The sequence below is a fragment of the Nycticebus coucang genome, chromosome 16 (genome assembly GCF_027406575.1).
Source record: "Nycticebus coucang isolate mNycCou1 chromosome 16, mNycCou1.pri, whole genome shotgun sequence".
Taxonomy (NCBI): domain Eukaryota; kingdom Metazoa; phylum Chordata; class Mammalia; order Primates; family Lorisidae; genus Nycticebus; species Nycticebus coucang.
The window spans coordinates 83920855-83938670 of record NC_069795.1 but is presented as its reverse complement, the minus strand read 5'-3'; the positions used below and the strand labels follow the sequence as shown (position 1 = coordinate 83938670).

Sequence of the window (17816 nt, the reverse complement as noted above, 5' to 3'; positions counted from 1 at the left end):
GAAGCTAGGTGCTCCTTCCTGTCTTCTACGTTCCTCTCTAACAGCCCTTCTTGCAGTAGAGGAAAATTACTTGCTTGGTACATTACATCATGAGCTCTTTTTTTATTTTTATTTTTTTATTGTTGGGGATTCATTGAGGGTACAATAAGCCAGGTTACACTGATTGCAATTGTTAGGTAAAGTCCCTCTTGCAATCATGTCTTGCCCCCATAAAGTGTGACACACACCAAGGCCCCTCCCCCTCCCTCCTTCCCTCTTTCTGTTTCCCCCCCATAACCATAATTGTCATTAATTGTCCTCATATCAAAATTGAGTACTTAGGATTCATGCTTCTCCATTCTTGTGATACATTACTAAGAATAATGTCTTCCACGTCCATCCAGGTTAATACGAAGGATGTAAAGTCTCCATTTTTTTGAATGGCTGAATAGTATTCCATGGTATACATATACCACAGCTTGTTAATCCATTCCTGGGTTGGTGGGCATTTAGGCTGTTTCCACATTTTGGCAATTGTAACTTGAGCTGCAGTAAACAGTCTAGTACAAGTGTCCTTATGATAAAAGGATTTTTTTCCTTCTGGGTAGATGCCCAGTAATGGGATTGCAGGATCAAATGGGAGGTCTAGCTTGAGTGCTTTGAGGTTTCTCCATACTTCCTTCCAGAAAGGTTGTACTAGTTTGCAGTCCCACCAGCAGTGTAAAAGTGTTCCCTTCTCTCCAAATCCACGCCAGCATCTGTAGTTTTGAGATTTTGTGATGTGGGCCATTCTCACTGGGGTTAGATGATATCTCAGGATTGTTTTGATTTGCATTCCTCTAATATATAGAGATGATGAACATTTTTTCATGTGTTTGTTTAGCCATTCGTCTCTCATCTTTAGAGAAAGTTCTATTCGTGTCTCTTGCCCATTGATATATGGGATTGTTGGCTTTTATCATGTGGATTAATTTGAGTTCTCTATAGATCCTAGTTATCAAGCTTTTGTCTGATTGAAAATATGCAAATATCCTTTCCCATTGTGTAGGTTGTCTCTTTGCTTTGGTTGTTGTCTCCTTAGCTGTACAGAAGCTTTTCAGTTTAATGAAGTCCCATTTGTTTATTTTTGTTGTTGTTGCAATTGCCATGGCAGTCTTCTTCATGAAGTCTTTCCCCAGGCCAATATCTTCCAGTGTTTTTCCTATGCTTTCTTGGAGGATTTTTATTGTTTCATGCCTTAAGTTTAAGTCCTTTATCCATCTTGAATCAATTTTTGTGAGTGGGGAAAAGTGTGGGTCCAGTTTCAGTCTTTTACATGTAGACATCCAGTTCTCCCAACATCATTTATTGAATAGGGAGTCTTTCCCCCAACGTATGTTCTTGTTTGGTTTATCAAAGATTAGGTGGTTGTAAAATGTTAGTTTCATTTCTTGGTTTTCAATTCGATTCCAAGTGTCTATGTCTCTGTTTTTGTGCCAGTACCATGCTGTCTTGAGCACTATGGCTTTGTAGTACAGACTAAAATCTGGTATGCTGATGCCCCCAGCTTTATTTTTGTTACAGAGAACTGCCTTAGCTATACGGGTTTTTTTCCGGTTCCATACAAAACGCAGAATCATTTTTTCCAAATCTTGAAAGTACGATGTTGGTATTTTGATAGGAATGGCATTGAATAGGTAGATTGCTTTGGGAAGTATAGACATTTTAACAATGTTGATTCTTCCCGTCCATGAGCATGGTATGTTCTTCCATTTGTTAATATCCTCTGCTATTACCTTTCTGAGGATTTCATAGTTTTCTTTATAGAGGTCCTTCACCTCCTTCGTTAGGTATATTCCTAGGTATTTCATTTTCTTTGAAACTATGGTGAAGGGAGTTGTGTCCTTAATTAGCTTCTCATTTTGACTGTTATTGGTGTATACAAAGGCTACTGACTTGTGGACATGGATTTTATATCCTGAAACATTACTGTATTTTTTGATGACTTCTAGGAGTCTTGTGGTTGAGTCTTTGGGGTTCTCTAAGTATAAGATCATGTTGTCAGCAAAGAGGGAGAGTTTGACCTCCTCTGCTCCCATTTGGATTCCCTTTATTTCCTTGTCTTGCCTAATTGTATTGGCTAGAACTTCCAGCACTACGTTGAATAGTAAAGGGGACAGAGGACAACCTTGTCTGGTTCCAGTTCTAAGAGGAAAATCTTTCAGTTTTACTCCATTCAGTAAAATATTGGCTGTGGGTTTGTCATAGATAGCTTCAATCAGTTTTAGAAATGTGCCACCTATGCCTATACTCTTCAGTGTTCTAATTAGAAAAGGATGCTGGATCTTATCAAATGCTTTTTCTGCATCTATTGAGAGGATCATGTGATCTTTATTTTTGCCTCTGTTAATATGGTGGATAACGTTTATAGACTTGCATATGTTACACCAGCCTTGCATCCCTGGGATGAAGCCTACTTGATCATGATGAATGACTTTTTTGATGATAAGCTGTATGTAATCTATTGGGTAGGATTTTGTTGAGAATTTTTGCATCTATATTCGTGAGTGAGATTGGTCTGAAATTCTCCTTTTTGTTTGGGTCTTTTCCTGGTTTTGGTATCAGGGTGATGTTTGCTTCATAGAATGTGTTGGGGAAGATTCCTTCTTCCTCAATGTTTTTGGAATAATTTCTGCAGTACAGGAATAAGCTCTTCCTTGAAGGTTTGATAGAATTCTGGAGTGAAGCCATCTGGACCAGGGCATTTTTTGGTTGGAAGCTTTTTTATTGTTTCTTTGATGTCAGTGCTTGAAATTGGTCTGTTCAGGAGCTCTATTTCTTCCTGGCTGAGTCTAGGGAGAGGGTGTGATTCCAAATATTGATGCATTTCTTTCACATTGTCAAATTTCTGGGCATAGAGTTTCTGGTAGTATTCAGAGATGATCTCTTGTATCTCTGTGGGATAAGTTGTTATTTCCCCTTTATCATTTCTGATTGAGGTTACTAGAGATTTTACTTTTCTATTCCTCGTTAGTCTGGCCAATGGTTTATCTATTTTATTTATTTTTTCAAAAAACCAACTCCTTGTTTCATTAATTTTCTGAATGATTCTTTTGTTTTCAATTTCATTGATCTCTGATTTGATTTTGGATATTTCTTTTCTTCTACTGAGTTTAGGCTTAGATTGTTCTTCTTCTTCCAATTCCATAAGATCTCTTGTGAGATTGTTGATGTGCTCTCTTTCTGTTTTTCGAATGTAGGCATCTAAAGAGATGAATTTTCCTCTCAAAACTGCTTTTGCAGTATCCCACAGGTTTTGGTAGCTTGTGTCTTCATTGTTGTTATGCTCAAGGAAGTTAATGATTTCCTGTTTTATTTCTTCCTGCACCCATCTGTTATTCAACAGAAGATTGTTTAATTTCCATGCCTTTGAGTGGGGTTGAGCATTTTTGTTAGAGTTGAGTTCCACCTTTAGTGCCTTATGGTCTAAGAAGATACAAGGTAAAATTTCAATTCTTTTGATTTTGTTGATATTTGTTTTGTGTCCCAGGATATGATCAATTTTGGAGAATGTTCCATGGGGTGATGAGAAGGATGTATATTCTTTATCTTTGGGATGGAGTGTTCTATATGCGTCTATCAAGCACAGTTGTTCTAGGGTCTCATTTAAATCTCTTACATCCTTGCTTAATTTCTGTTTAGAGGATCTGTCCAGCTCTGTAAGAGGAGTGTTAAGGTCCCCTGTTACTATGGTATTATCAGATATCATATTGCTCAGACTGAGTAAGGTCTGTTTCAAGAATCTGGGAGCATTTAAATTGGGTGCATAAATATTTAGAATTGAAATGTCTTCTTGTTGTATTTTTCCCTTGACCAGTATAAAGTGACCATCTTTGTCTTTTTTGACTTTAGTTGCTTTAAATCCACATGTATCTGAAAATAAGATTGCAACTCCTCTTTTCTTCTGAATTCCATTTGCCTGAAAAATTGTCTTCCAACCCTTGACTCGGAGCTTTAATTTGTCTTTTGAAGCCAGGTGTGTTTCTTGCAGACAGCAAATGGATGGCTTGTGTTTTTTAATTCAGTCAACCAATCTATGTCTCTTCAGTGGGGAATTCAAGCCATTAACATTTATTGAGATAATTGATAAATGTGGTAGTATTCTATTCATCTTATTTTGTGAGAGTCCATTGCTTAGTTTTATCTTTTGCATCAGTGTGGAGGTTAGGTTCTGTCCTTTAATTTCTGAGTTCTTACTTTGCTGCTGATCCATTATGGTGGTCAGTGTGCAGAACAGGTTGAAGTATTTCCTGTAGAGCTGGTCTTGTTGTGGCGAATTTCCTCAATGTTTGTATATCCGTAAATGATTTGATTTCTCCGTCAATTTTGAAGCTTAGCTTAGCAGGGTACAGAATTCTGGGCTGGAAATTGTTCTGTTTAAGTAGATTAAAGGTAGATGAACATTGTCTTCTTGCTTGGAAAGTTTCATTAGAGAAGTCTGCGGTCACTCTGATGGATTTGCCCCTGTAGGTCAACTGGCGCTTACTCCTGGCAGCTTGCAGAATCTTTTCTTTTGTCTTGACTTTGGACAGGTTCATCACAATGTGTCTTGGAGAAGCTCGGTTAGAGTTGAGGCGACCTGGGGTCCGATAGCCCTCTGAAAGCAGTGTGTCAGAATCTTTGGTGATATTTGGGAAATTTTCTTTTATAATATTCTCTAGGATGGCTTCCATTCCTCTGGGGCATTCTTCTTCCCCTTCTGGAATTCCTATAACTCGTATGTTGGAACGCTTCATAAAGTCCCATAATTCTGACAGTGAACATTCTGCTTTTTCTCTCTTCTTTTCTGCCTCTTTTACTATCTGAGTTATCTCAAAAACTTTGTCTTCTATCTCTGAAATTCTTTCTTCTGCATGGTCTAACCTGTTGCTGATACTTTCCATTGCATCTTTAAGTTCCCTAATTGACTGTTTCAGTTCCTTCAGCTCTGCTATATCCTTTTTATATTCTTCATATCGTTCATCTCTTATTTGATTCTGTTTTTGAATTTCCTTTTGTTTATTTTCCACTTTATTAGCAGTTTCCTTCATTGTTTCCATCATTTCTTTTATTGTTTTCAACATGTGTATTCTAAATTCCCTTTCTGTCATTCCTAACATTTCTTTATAGGTGGAATCCTCTGCAGTAGCTACCTCATGGTCCCTTGGCAGGGTTGTTCTGGACTGGTTCTTCATGTTGCCTGGAGTTTTTTGCTGATTCTTCCTCATGAGTGATTTCTTTTATCTGTTTCCTTGCCCTAATTTTCCTTTCACTTCCTCTTGCTCTTTAAGTTCTCGTGCCTGTGGAAGTTGCGGGCAGGTTTAGACGGATTGAACACACGCGACCACTTGCCGGTTTTCCACTGTTTTAGTCCTCCTCTTGGGGTCCAGAAGTCTCTTGCTGACTCCCTGTATCCTCTCAGGGGTGATGATAGGCAGATCCCACCAGCCAGAGATGCCTGGAGTCCTATCTCCCCAGACTCACGGTGCCCAGATGCAAGGAAGCTGTTACTCGGCTGCCATCTTGCTCCGCCTCACATCATGAGCTCTTTAAGGACAGAGGCAATATAATTTTGACCAGGTACAAATTTAGGAAACATAAAGTTTGATAAATTAACGGCTGAAGGAAGGAATGATTACAAACAATGAAGGTTCCATTTCGTACATGTTTCCTTCAACTGTCTTGATATATATACATTATAAACTTTCCTCTTTCCTGTATCTACATTTATAGCAGCGCTGGATTGAAACCAAGGAACCCAAACCCAAAAGAAGTTAAGATTTTTATAGAGATCTTTCATGTCCTTTGTTAGATAAACTCTCAAATATTTCATCTTCTTTGGCACTACTGTGAATGGGATAGAGTCCTTAACTGTTTTTTCAGCTTGACTACTGTTGGTATATATAAAGGCTACCAATTTATGAATGTTGATTTTGTAACCTGAGATGCTGCTGTATTCCTTGATCACTTCTAAGAGTTTTGTAGTAGAACCCTTGGTGTTTTCCAGATATACAATCATATCATCTGTGAAGAGCGAAAGTTTGATCTCTTCTGATCCTATATGGATACCCTTGATCGCCTTTTCTTCCCTAATTGCGGTGGCTAAAACTTCCATTACAATGTTAAAGAGCAGTGGAGACAATGGGCAGCCTTGTCTGGTTCCTGATCTGAGTGGAAATAATTTCAATTTAACTCCATTCAATACAATATTCGCTGTGGGTTTGCTGTAGATGGCCTCTATTAGTTTAAGAAATGTCCCTTCTATACCAATTTTCTTAAGTGTTCTTATCATGAAGGGATGCTGTATATTATCAAAAGCTTTTTCTGCATCAATTGAGAGAATCATATGGTCTTTGTTTTTTAATTTGTTTATGTACTGAATTATACTTATAGATTTACGGATATTGAACCATCCTTGAGACCCTGGGATAAAACTGACTTGGTCATGATGTATAATTTGTTTGACGTGTTGCTGAATTCTGTTTGTTAGGATTTTATTGAATATTTTTGCATTTCATTAGTGATATTGGTTTATAATTTTCTTTTCTTGTTGGGTCTTTTCCTGGTTTGGGGATCAGGGTGATGTTTGCTTCATAGAACGTGTTGGGTAAATGTCTTAACACAATAACTAAGAAAATGCCAGGAAGGCTATGTTAACCGGTGTGATAAAAATGTGTCAAATGGTCTATAAAACCAGTGTTTGGTGCCCCATAATTGCATTAATGTACACAGCTATGATTTAATAATAAAAAATAATAATAAATAAAAAAAAGAAAGGTATGTGATTTGCAAACCTTCTCTCAGCCTGTTACTTCTCTTTTCATTAACTTAGCAATGTCTTTGATTAAGTAAAACTTTAATTTTAATAAAGTCCAGGTTAACAATTAAATAAAAAAAAAGAAGTTAATATTTTACTTTGAGTGCCTTCAGGACAGTTGCACCTTCAAACTTTTCATTGGGTGTATGGGGGGACGTTTTCCCTCTGTATCCATCTCCAACAAGCATGATTCCCTGGAAGCAAACACAAGAAGATTCTTTATCCAGGACAACGTTGAAGTCAACGAGTTTCTTTTTTTCCCTTGACCACTAGAAAGCTGGAAACTACAGGCAATGTCAGAATCATCCCCACTTCATTCTAGGATCCTTCATCCCAATTAAAAGAGACATCTTTATTTATTTCCACTCTCTGTTTTCATTATAAAATATAAAATGGTGGTATTTTCTATAAATAAATAGAATGTAAATGATGGATATACTGGTTAGTTCTTGATTAAAATAAAAGATTTCTGAGGGGCACCTGTGGCTCAGTGAGTAGGGCGCTGACCCCATATACTGAGGGTGGTGGGTTCAAACCTGGCCCTGGCCAAACTGCAACAAAAAATAGCCAGGCATTGTGGCAGGCACCTGTGGTCCCAGCTACTGGGGAGGCTGAGGCAAGATAATCGCCTAAGCCCAGGAGCTGCAGGTTGCTGTGAGCTGTGATGGCACAGCACTCTACCAAGGGCAATAAAGTGAGGCTCTGTCTCTACAAAAAAATAATAAAAATAAAAATAAAATAAAGATTTCCCCCATGACTTTATATGATAGGCAGGGCATATGCCTGATGGCTGTCATCCTAGGGATTAAGCCATCAGCTATTTAGATCCCAGCTGGAAAAACTACAACCATCCCAACACAGAAGATAGGGAAATAAATTCCTCCATTCCTTCTCCTACAGAAAGTCATATTTCAGGCTTTGCTCCCTGGCCACATGAGACCAGGACTAAAGCACCTCCAGGTACAGGCTAGGCCAGCACAGTCTGGCTCCCTTCCCTCCCCAGGTACTTACACTGGCCACACTGTGGAGCTCCCGGCACTGCTCCTCTGACAGGACATTGTCCAGGAGAACCCGCTGAGTCCCATTCAGCTGCTCCGAGTTGTAGACAAATGTGACGTTGTCATAGAGCAGTGGACCACCTGAAGGGACACAGCACATTGTCTTCCCTGCTGCTCTGTCCCCAAGGAGGGAAACGCAAGCCCCCAGCAGCTTTCAATGCACAGTTTGAGAGAGCTGGTTTCCTCATACGTATTTAGGAATGCAAAGACAAGTCACAAATTAAGAAGCCTGGGAAATTCAGGAAAAAGACAGACGTCCAACTACCAGGTTTCCTCACAATGTCATAAGAATTTTTACATTTGTATGGTATTTTGAGACAGATAAACTAGTTTTACATTTGATTTTAATGATGATCTTGAAAAGTAGACTGGACATCTCACAAGATTCTCCTCTGAGAAGACATACCCTTCTCTGCAGCCCCCTGTTTGTGCCTCTATTACAACACCACAGGCAGCTACTTGATGGCATGGGTGTGTTTCCCGGGCATGGAGTGCCACCTCAGTTTCACTGGTATCTACAGCAATGCCTGCACCAGGTAGTTTATAAAGTCATGCAAGTCCCCTACCTCTTTCCCCAGCCTTCTTTCTACTGCTTCACTGACTCTAAGTGGTCCTGTTTGGGGAGTATTTTTCTGTGAATAGCAGATTTTATGTTTCTTTTTCTGCATAGGGGGGTTTCCTGTAGGACCCAGCTCTCTCCCCGGAGAAAGCCTGCAACTTTATAAAGTTAGCTCCATGTTGACTCTTTAAAAGGTGGTGCCTTTGGGTCACATTTTGCATTGGGAAATTATAAAATCCAGACCTTTCTTCATAGAGTAGAATTGAAGGACAAAGCCTCAAAGAATGAGGAAATCTGCAGATGTAGCAGAGTACAAACATCTAGAAAAAGAAAACTGAACAGAAAACAGAGCTTTTTTAAAAAATGAAATCAGATTGATATGAGGGTACAAATGTTTAGGTTATATTGTTTTTATTTCTAAGGCAAAGTTCAAGTTGTAGTTGAGCTCTTCACCCAGGGGACATGCTGAACACCCTTACATTGTGCACATTAGGTGAGATCCGGCCAATCACCCTCCCTCCTCCCCCCTTTCCCCTCTCTCCTCTCCCTTACTTGTTGTTAGACTATACTTGTGTTTTTTTTTGTGTGTGTGGGCCTGTAGTTGTTTATATATTGGTTTCATATTAGTATTGAGTACATTGGATTTTTTTTCTATTCTTGAGATACTTTATTAAAAAGAATGTGTTTCAACTCCATCCGAGTAAACACAAAAGATGTAAAGTCTCCATCTTTTTTATGGCTGAATAGTATTCTATGGTGTATTTATAACACAGTTTGTGAATCCGTTCATGGGTGGATGGGAACTTTGGTTGCTTCATGGATGTGGAGAGAAGGGAACACGTTTGCACTGCTGGTGAGACTGCAAACTAATACAACCTTTAAGGAAAGAGGTATGAAGAATTCTCAAAAAACTAAACGTTGACCTTCCATTTGACCCTATGATACCATTACTAGATATCTACCCACAAGAAAAAAGATCATTTTTCCACAAGGACATTTGCACTAGAATGTTTGTTTTTATTTTTATTTATTTATTTTTTTACTTTTTATAATACTGCTAAGGGTATTAATATGAACCTGTCCACAGCAACAACTCATCAATAAATGACTGGGAATGGGAAAAGCACACAACTTCTTCCTCCCTATGGTCATTCTAGTAAAGGTCATCAACACATGGGCCTGAAACACATATGTTAGGAAGAAGAGGCTGGAAGTGGTGGCTCACTTCTGTAATCCCAGCACTCTGGGAGGCCGAGGTGGGTGGATTGCCTGAGTTCACAGGTTTGAGACCAGCCTGAGTCAGAGTGAGACCTCATCTCTAAAAAGAAAAAAAGTAGCTGGGCATTGTGGGGGGCGCCTGTTTTCCCAGCTACTGGGGGGCTGAAGCCAGAGAATGGCTTGAGCCCAGGAGTTTGAAGTTGCTGTGAGATATGATGCCATGGCACTCCACAGAGGGTAACAAAGTGAGACTCCGTCTCAAAAAACAAAAAAGGGGATTAAAGATGGTGGCCGAGTAACAGCTTCCCTGCAACTGGGAACAGCGAGTCTGGGGAGACAAGACTCCAGGCATCTCTGGCCGGTGGGATCTGCCTATGATCATCTCTTTGAGGATACAGGGAACCAGCAAGGGACTTCTGGACCCCAAGAGGAGGACAAAAACAGTGCAAAACTGGCAAGTGGTTGCGTGCGTTTGATCGACCTAATAATGCTGGCAACCGTAAGTACAAGCAGCAGTGAGACTGCAAACCGGAAAGGCCTTACCTGTGAACTGTTTCAGTGTTCTTGGACTTGGCACTCAGTTGAACTGCCTTGGGGAGAGCTTGAGCAGGAGTGTGGAGAACTCTGGGCATTGTCTGGGGCCCCAGACTGAGCCACTGAGCTGGGTGCAGAAGCCATTGTGAAAGAATTGCCCCGGCAAGCTCCGCCTTCAGGGTCTCAGAGCAAGGACTGGGCGGGTCAAAGTAACCTACTGACTGAGCAGCCTAAAGGAGGGGACTGAGCTGCCTTACAGCCTTAATCCTTAGGGGCAGAGTGAGATGGTTTTGGCACACTGGAGCCTTGGGCTGTTGCCCTGGGTAGAGTGCCGTGAAGTCAGAGCTCATAGCAACCTCAAACTCCTGGGCTTGGCGCCGCCCAGACCTCCATAAGAGCTGTGCAGCTACCTCTGACTGGTGACCCGTACCCACCGGGCCTCCACATTCCCTGACCAGGAACTGTGGGAGCCACTCCACCCTGCGTCCTCCCTCCTGTGTCCTCGCAGCTTCCACACTAGCCCGATCATCTGGACAGGGACTCTGGTAGCTGCGTGCCCTTTGGAGCCCTCCCTCCCTCTGCAAAGAGCTCCTCTCCTGGCCAGAGACTGCTGGAGCCTTGGGCTCTCTATGTCAAAGTCACTAGGCGCCTGGCACTCCCAGAACTGTGCGCACCACCCCCAGCCCTGTTGCTGGATCCGGGTGTGTCACAAACCGGAGCTGCTTCCACAACCAGAACTCCCTAGCTAGAGCAGCCCCACAGGAAATACACAGGGTCACTCCCTACAAAGATCCAGCAACAATAGAGTGATCCCACTGGCGTCTAATCTTGGAGAGACACCTCCCCAACTCTGAGGACAGCCAGAGGCAACGGTGAAAAACAATCATGAGGCGAAATCAACAGAAAAACTCTGGCAATATGAATAATCAGAGTAGATCAAATCCCCCAAAGATCAATGGGGCAGAAACAGCACAAGACCCCATGCACAAACAAATAGCTGAGATGTCAGAAATTGAATTCAGAATCTGGATAGCAAATAAGATCAAATTAGAATTCCAAAAGTTATCTCAAGAAGTCAATGGATTCAAAGACCAAATGACCAAAGATTTCGACACATTGAGACAAGAAGTTGCATCCCTCAAAGATCTGAGAAACACAGTAGAATCCCTCAGTAACAGAATGGAGCAAGCAGAAGAAAGGATTTCTGACATTGAAGACAAAGCTTTCGAATGCTCCCAAACCCTCAAAGAAGAAGAGAAATGGAGAGCAAAAACAGACCACTCTCTCAAGGAGCTCTTGGATAATTTGAAGAAAACCAATATTCGTCTTATAGGGATCCCCGAAAGTGATGAAGTGGCTTCACAAGGCACAGAGTCTCTTCTCCATGAGATTATGAAGGAGAACTTTCCAGATATGCCAAGAGATTCCGAAATTCAGATAGCAGACAGTTTCAGAACTCCAGCACGACTCAACTGAAATAAGACATCCCCCAGACACATCATAATCAATTTCACTAAAGTTAATATGAAGGAGAAAATTCTGAAAGCTGCCAGACGAAAGAAAACCATTACCTACAAGGGGAAGAATATCAGAATAACTGCAGATCTCTCTGCTGAAACCTTTAAAGCTAGAAGAGGATGGTCATCGACTTTTAATCTCCTAAAACAAAATAATTTTCAACCCAGGATCCTGTACCCAGCTAAACTGAGCTTCATTTATGATGGAGAAATTAAATACTTCAACAACATTCACATGTTGAAGAAATTTGCCACAACTAAACCAGCTCTCCAGGACATTCTTAGACCTATCCTCCATAAAGACCAGTGTAATTCTCCACCACAAAAGTAAACCCACCCAAAAAATTTTTTATCAAATTCCAACTTCCACAGTCACAAAAGGATTAAAAATGTCCACCGGTCTCTCGAAAGGCTTATCAATACTCTCAATTAATGTGAATGGTAAATTGTCCTCTAAAGAGGCATAGGTTTGCGGACTGGATAGAAAAACTCAAGCCAGATATGTGCTGCATACAAGAATCACATCTTACATTAAAAGACAGATATAGACTCAAGGTGAAGGGATGGTCATCTATATTCCAGGCAAATGGAAAGCAGAAAAAAGCAGGTATTGCAATCCTGTTCGCAGACGCAATAGGCTTTAAACCAACCAAAATAATTAAGGATAAGAATGGACACTTCATATTTGTTAAAGGTAATACTCAATATGATGAGATCTCAATTATTAATATTTATGCACCCAACCACAACGCACCTCAATTTATAAGAGAAACTCTAACAGACATGAGCAACTCAATTTCCTCCACTTCCATAGTAGTTGGAGATTTTAACACCCCTTTAGCAGTCCTGGATAGATCCTCCAAAAAGAAGCTAACCAAAGAAATTTTAGATTTAAACTCAACCATTTAACATCTGGACTTAACAGACATCTACAGAACATTTCATCCCCAAAAAACTGAATACACATTCTTCTCATCAGCCCACAGAACATACTCCAAAATCAACCACATCCTAGGCCACAAATCTAACCTCAGCAAATTTAAAAAAATAGAAATTATTCCTTGCATCTTCTCAGACCATCATGGAATAAAAGTCGAACTCAATAACAACAGGAACCTGCATACCCATACAAAAACATGCAAGCTAAACAACCTTATGCTGAAGGATACATGGGTTACAGACGAGATTAAGAAGGAAATCACCATATTTTTGGAACAAAACAACAATCAAGACACAAATTACCAGAACCTCTGGGATACTGCAAAGGCAGTCCTAAGAGGGAAATTTATAGCACTATAAGCCTTCCTCAAGAAAATGGAAAGAGAAGAAGTCAATAACTTAATGGAACATCTCAAGCAACTGGAGAAAGAAGAACACGTCAACCCCAAACGCAGCAGAAGAAAAGAAATAACCAAAATCAGAGCAGAATTAAATGAAATTGAAAAGAATTATACAACAGATCAATAAATCCAAAAGCTGTTTTTTTGAAAAGATCAATAAAATAGATAAACCTTTGGCCAACCTAACCAGGAAAAAAAGAGTAAAATCTCTAATTTCATCAATCAGAAATAGTAATTTCACCAACAGACCCCTCAGAAATTCAAAATATCCCTAATGAATACTACAAGAAACTCTACTCTCACAAATATGAAAATCTGAAAGAAATCGACCAATACCTGGAAGTACGCCACCTACCAAGACTTAGCCAGAACGAAGTTGAAATGTTGAACAGGCCTATATCAAGTTCTGAAATAGCATCAACTATACAAAATCTCCCTAAAAAGAAAAGCCCAGGACCAGATGGCTTTACATCAGAATTCTACCAAACCTTTAAAGAAGAACTAGTACCTCTATTACTAAACCTCTTCCAAAATATAGAAAAAGAAGGAATATTACCCAGCACATTCTACGAAGCAAACATCACCTTGATCCCCAAACCAGGGAAAGACCCAACAAGAAAAGAAAATTATAGACCAATATCACTAATGAATATAGATGCTAAAATACTCAATAAGATCCTAACAAATAGAATCCAACAACACATCAAAAAAATTATACATCATGACCAAGTCAGATTTATCCCAGGGTCCCAAGGCTGGTTCAATATACGTAAATCTATAAATGTAATTCAACACATAAACAAACTTAAAAATAAAGACCATACGATTCTTTTAATTGATGCAGAAAAAGCTTTTGATAATATCCAGCATCCCTTCATGATAAGAGCACTTGAGAAAATTGGTATAGAAGGGACATTTCTTAAACTAATAGAGGCCATCTACAGCAAACCCACAGCCAATATCATATTGAATGGAGTTAAATTGAAATCATTTCCACTTAGATCAGGAACCAGGCAAGGTTTCCCATTGTCTCCATTGCTCTTTAACATTGTCATGGAAGTTTTAGCCATCTCAGTTAGGGAAGAAAAGGTGATCAAGGGTATCCACATAGGGTCAGAAGAGATCAAACTTTCACTCTTCGCAGATGATATGATCGTATATCTGGAAAACACTAGGGATTCTACTACAAAACTTTTAGAAGTGATCAAGGAATAGAGCAATGTCTCAGGCTACAAAATCAACACCCATAAATCTGTAGCCTTTATATATACCAACAATAACCAAGCCGAACAAACAGTCAAGGACTCTATTCCTTTCTCAATAGTGCCAATGAAGATGAAATATTTGGGAGTATACCTAACAAAGGACGTGAAAGATCTCTACAAAGAGAACTATGAAACACTAAGAAAAGAAATAACTGAAGATGTTAACAGATGGAAAAACATACCATGATCATGGCTGGGAAGAATCAACATTGTTAAAATGTCCATACTGCCCAAAGCAATATATAATTTTAATTCAATTCCTATTAAAGCTCCATTGTCATACTTTAAAGATCTTGAAGAAATACTTCGTTTTATATGGAATCAGAAAAAACCTCAAATAGCCAAAACATTACTCAGCAATAAAAACAAAGCAGGAGGAATCACACTACCAGACCTGAGACTGTAATATAAATCAATAGTGATCAAAACAGCATGGTACTGGCACAAAAGCAGAGAAGTAGATGTCTGGAACAGAATAGAGAACCAAGAGATGGATCCAGCTACTTAACCGTTATTTGATCTTTGACAAGCCAATTAAAAACATTCAGTGGGGAAAAGATTCCCTATTTAACAAATGGTGCTGGGTAAACTGGCTGGCAACCAGTAGAAGATTGAAACTGGACCCACACCTTTCACCATTAACTAAGATAGACTCTCACTGGATAAAAGATGTAAACTTAAGACATGAAACTATAAAAATACTTGAAGAAAGTGCAGGGAAAACTCTTGAAGGAATCGGCCTGGGTGAATATTTTATGAGGAGGACTCCCCAGGCAATTGAAGCAATATCAAAAATACACTACTGGGACCTGATCAAACTAAAAAGCTTCTGCACAGCCAAGAACATAGTGAATAAAGCAAGCAGACAGCCCTCAGAATGGGAGAAAATATTTGCAGATTATACCTCCAATAAAGGTCTAATAACCAGAATCCACAGAGAACTCAAATTTATTAGCAAGAAAAGAACACATGACCCCATTTCAGGGTGGGCAAGGGAGTTAAAGAGAAACTTCTCTAAAGAAGAACGATGCAAAATCTACAAACACATGAAAAAAAGCTCATCATCCTTAATCATCAGAGAAATGCAAATCAAAACTACTCTGAGATATCACCTAACCCCAGTAAGAGTAGCCCACATAACAAAATCCCCAAACCAGAAATGTTGGCGTGGATGTGGAGGAAAGGGCATACTTCTACACTGCTGGTGGGAATGCACACTAATACGTTCCTTCTGGAAGGATGTTTGGAGAACACTTAGAGACCTAAAAATAGACCTGCCATTCGATCCTATAATTCCTTTACTAGGTTTATACCCAGAAGACCAAAAGTCACAATATAACAAAGACATCTGTACCAGAATGTTTATTGCAGCCAAATTCTTAATTGCTAAGTCATGGAAGAAGCCCAAGTGCCCATCGACCCACGAATGGACTAGCAAATTGTGGTACATGTATACCATGGAATACTATGCAGCCTTAAAGAAAGATGGAGACTTTACCTCTTTCATGTTTACATGGATGGAGCTGGAACATGTTCTTCTTAGCAAAGTATCTCAGGAATGGAAGAAAAAGTAACCAATGTACTCAGCCCTACTAAATTAAAGCTAAATTATCGCTTTCACATGAAGATTATAACCCAACTATAGCACAAGACTATGGCGAAAGGGCCAAGGAAGGGGAAGGGAGGGGGGAGGTTTTGGTAGAGGGAGGGTAATAGGTGGGGCCACATCTATGGTGCATCTTAGAATGGGTACAGGTGGTTGCACTAATGTACACAGCTATGATTTAACAATAAAAAAATAAAAATGAATGAGGAAAAATTTATAAAAAAAATAGCATTTCTTTCTGTAACCTAGTGTGCAATTATTTTCAAGCACATTATTTTTCTTTATTTTTAATGGTGGATTTTTGTTGGCTACTATTTTCAAGCATTTATCAGTAAAATAATGTATAAATAATACGAAAAGAGGAATTGTATAAAACCAAGTTTTTTTTTTATTAAATCATAGCTGTGTAAAAAAACAAAATAGGAAGAAGAGACAATTGATATTTGTGTCTGCTTTATTTCTATAAAATGAGAAGAGTACAAAGGGTTTAGTCTACTTACGTAAAACGATTCACCACAGCCTATGATTAATGAAATAGTAAAAGAATGAGATAGTGTTTCTGACTCTAAAGCAAAAGTTTTAAAAGCTCCCCTAAAGAGATCCAGTGTTGACAAATTATTATTATTATTTTACTTTTCTATAGTAGGCATTATTTATTTTTATAGTTTCATACAATTATAACACCAAAACCAATTTACAAGATTAAATAAAAGACCATAAAACCACCTAAATTCAAATTAACAAATTTAATGAAATGGTTATTGCTATTTTTATGAAAATAAAAAGCCACATTCAAGGGGAATATTTTACTAGCTGATCTGGACTAGGTTCTTTTGAGCTAGCATTCTTTATGGTACTTTTGGTGAAATTAGTAGTGCCACTATTTTCTATTTAAAAGATTACAAAATCATAGTGCACCAAGAAGAACTTTGGCTTTCACCTCATCCTAACACATTATTTATAAGTTCATCCTATTTATTTTATTGTTAGTCTTTAACCGCTGAAGTATTATCAACTGAGGTCAGTCTGACCATAACTGCACCCCTACTCACTGGGATATAAAATCCCAAGACAGTACTGGGCTATTCAGATGGCCCACTGATTGCCTCTCTCAATTTTTAAGACTGTTATCAAAATTTACTAATACAGAATTTCTTGGATTCCAAGAATATATCCACAGCCCCAATATCATGTCACATCTTTTGGTTGAACAGAACAATAGACCTGTTTTTTTCTATAATTCAATATTTAGTGAAAAGGTTTGGGGAAGTACTGGGTTAAATAAAATATAAGAAGACTTCCTGAAACTTTTAATACGTGAACCGGTCTTATAAATCTCCTAAATACTGATATAATATGTAGTGGTTCTTAGCTTTAATTGGATACCATTCCCTCCCTCCCTTGATTTCTTCCTCCCTTCCTAAGTCAGAGACTCTAAGATGGGCCCCAGTGATCACTGCGTCCTGGTAGTCATACCCTGGTTTAATATGCTTTCCACAAGTATGGATGGGACTTTCAACTTGCTTCTGACATGTAGATGTGGGCAAAGGTGGGTGTGATGTCACTTCTGTGATTATGTTACAATATTTGCAACTTCTGACTTGACAGTAGACCACTCTATTTGGTTCTCAGCTTTTATGCTTTGATGAAGCACATGGCTGTGTTGGCAAGGACTTGAGGCATCCACTGGCTCACAACCCAGAAGGAACTGAAGGACCATAGTCTAACAACCCTGATCAGCCACTTAATCTAAGCCTTGTGAGAGATACTGAAGCCAGGGACTCAGCTAAATTGTCCCCAGACCTCTCACCTACAGAAACTGTGAGATAATAAATACATGTTTCTGTAAGCTACTATATTGGTGCCATTTTTCCCCCCACAGAAATACAAAAAGAATACCCCTCA

At 39.1% G+C, this 17816-nt stretch overlaps 1 protein-coding gene across 2 annotated transcripts in view; it reads right to left on the bottom strand.

Moving 5' to 3' along the window:
• The window catches only part of P3H2 (prolyl 3-hydroxylase 2), a 169550-nt gene that overhangs the window by 13676 nt on the left and 138058 nt on the right, over positions 1–17816 (bottom strand). For both annotated transcript variants that reach the window (XM_053565401.1, XM_053565402.1), the window contains exons 9-10: positions 7826–7953; positions 6913–7008 (exon numbers count right to left, since the gene is read on the bottom strand). In XM_053565401.1, coding sequence (XP_053421376.1) covers positions 6913–7008; positions 7826–7953 — 224 coding nt within the window. The remainder of the gene's footprint in view (positions 1–6912; positions 7009–7825; positions 7954–17816) is intronic.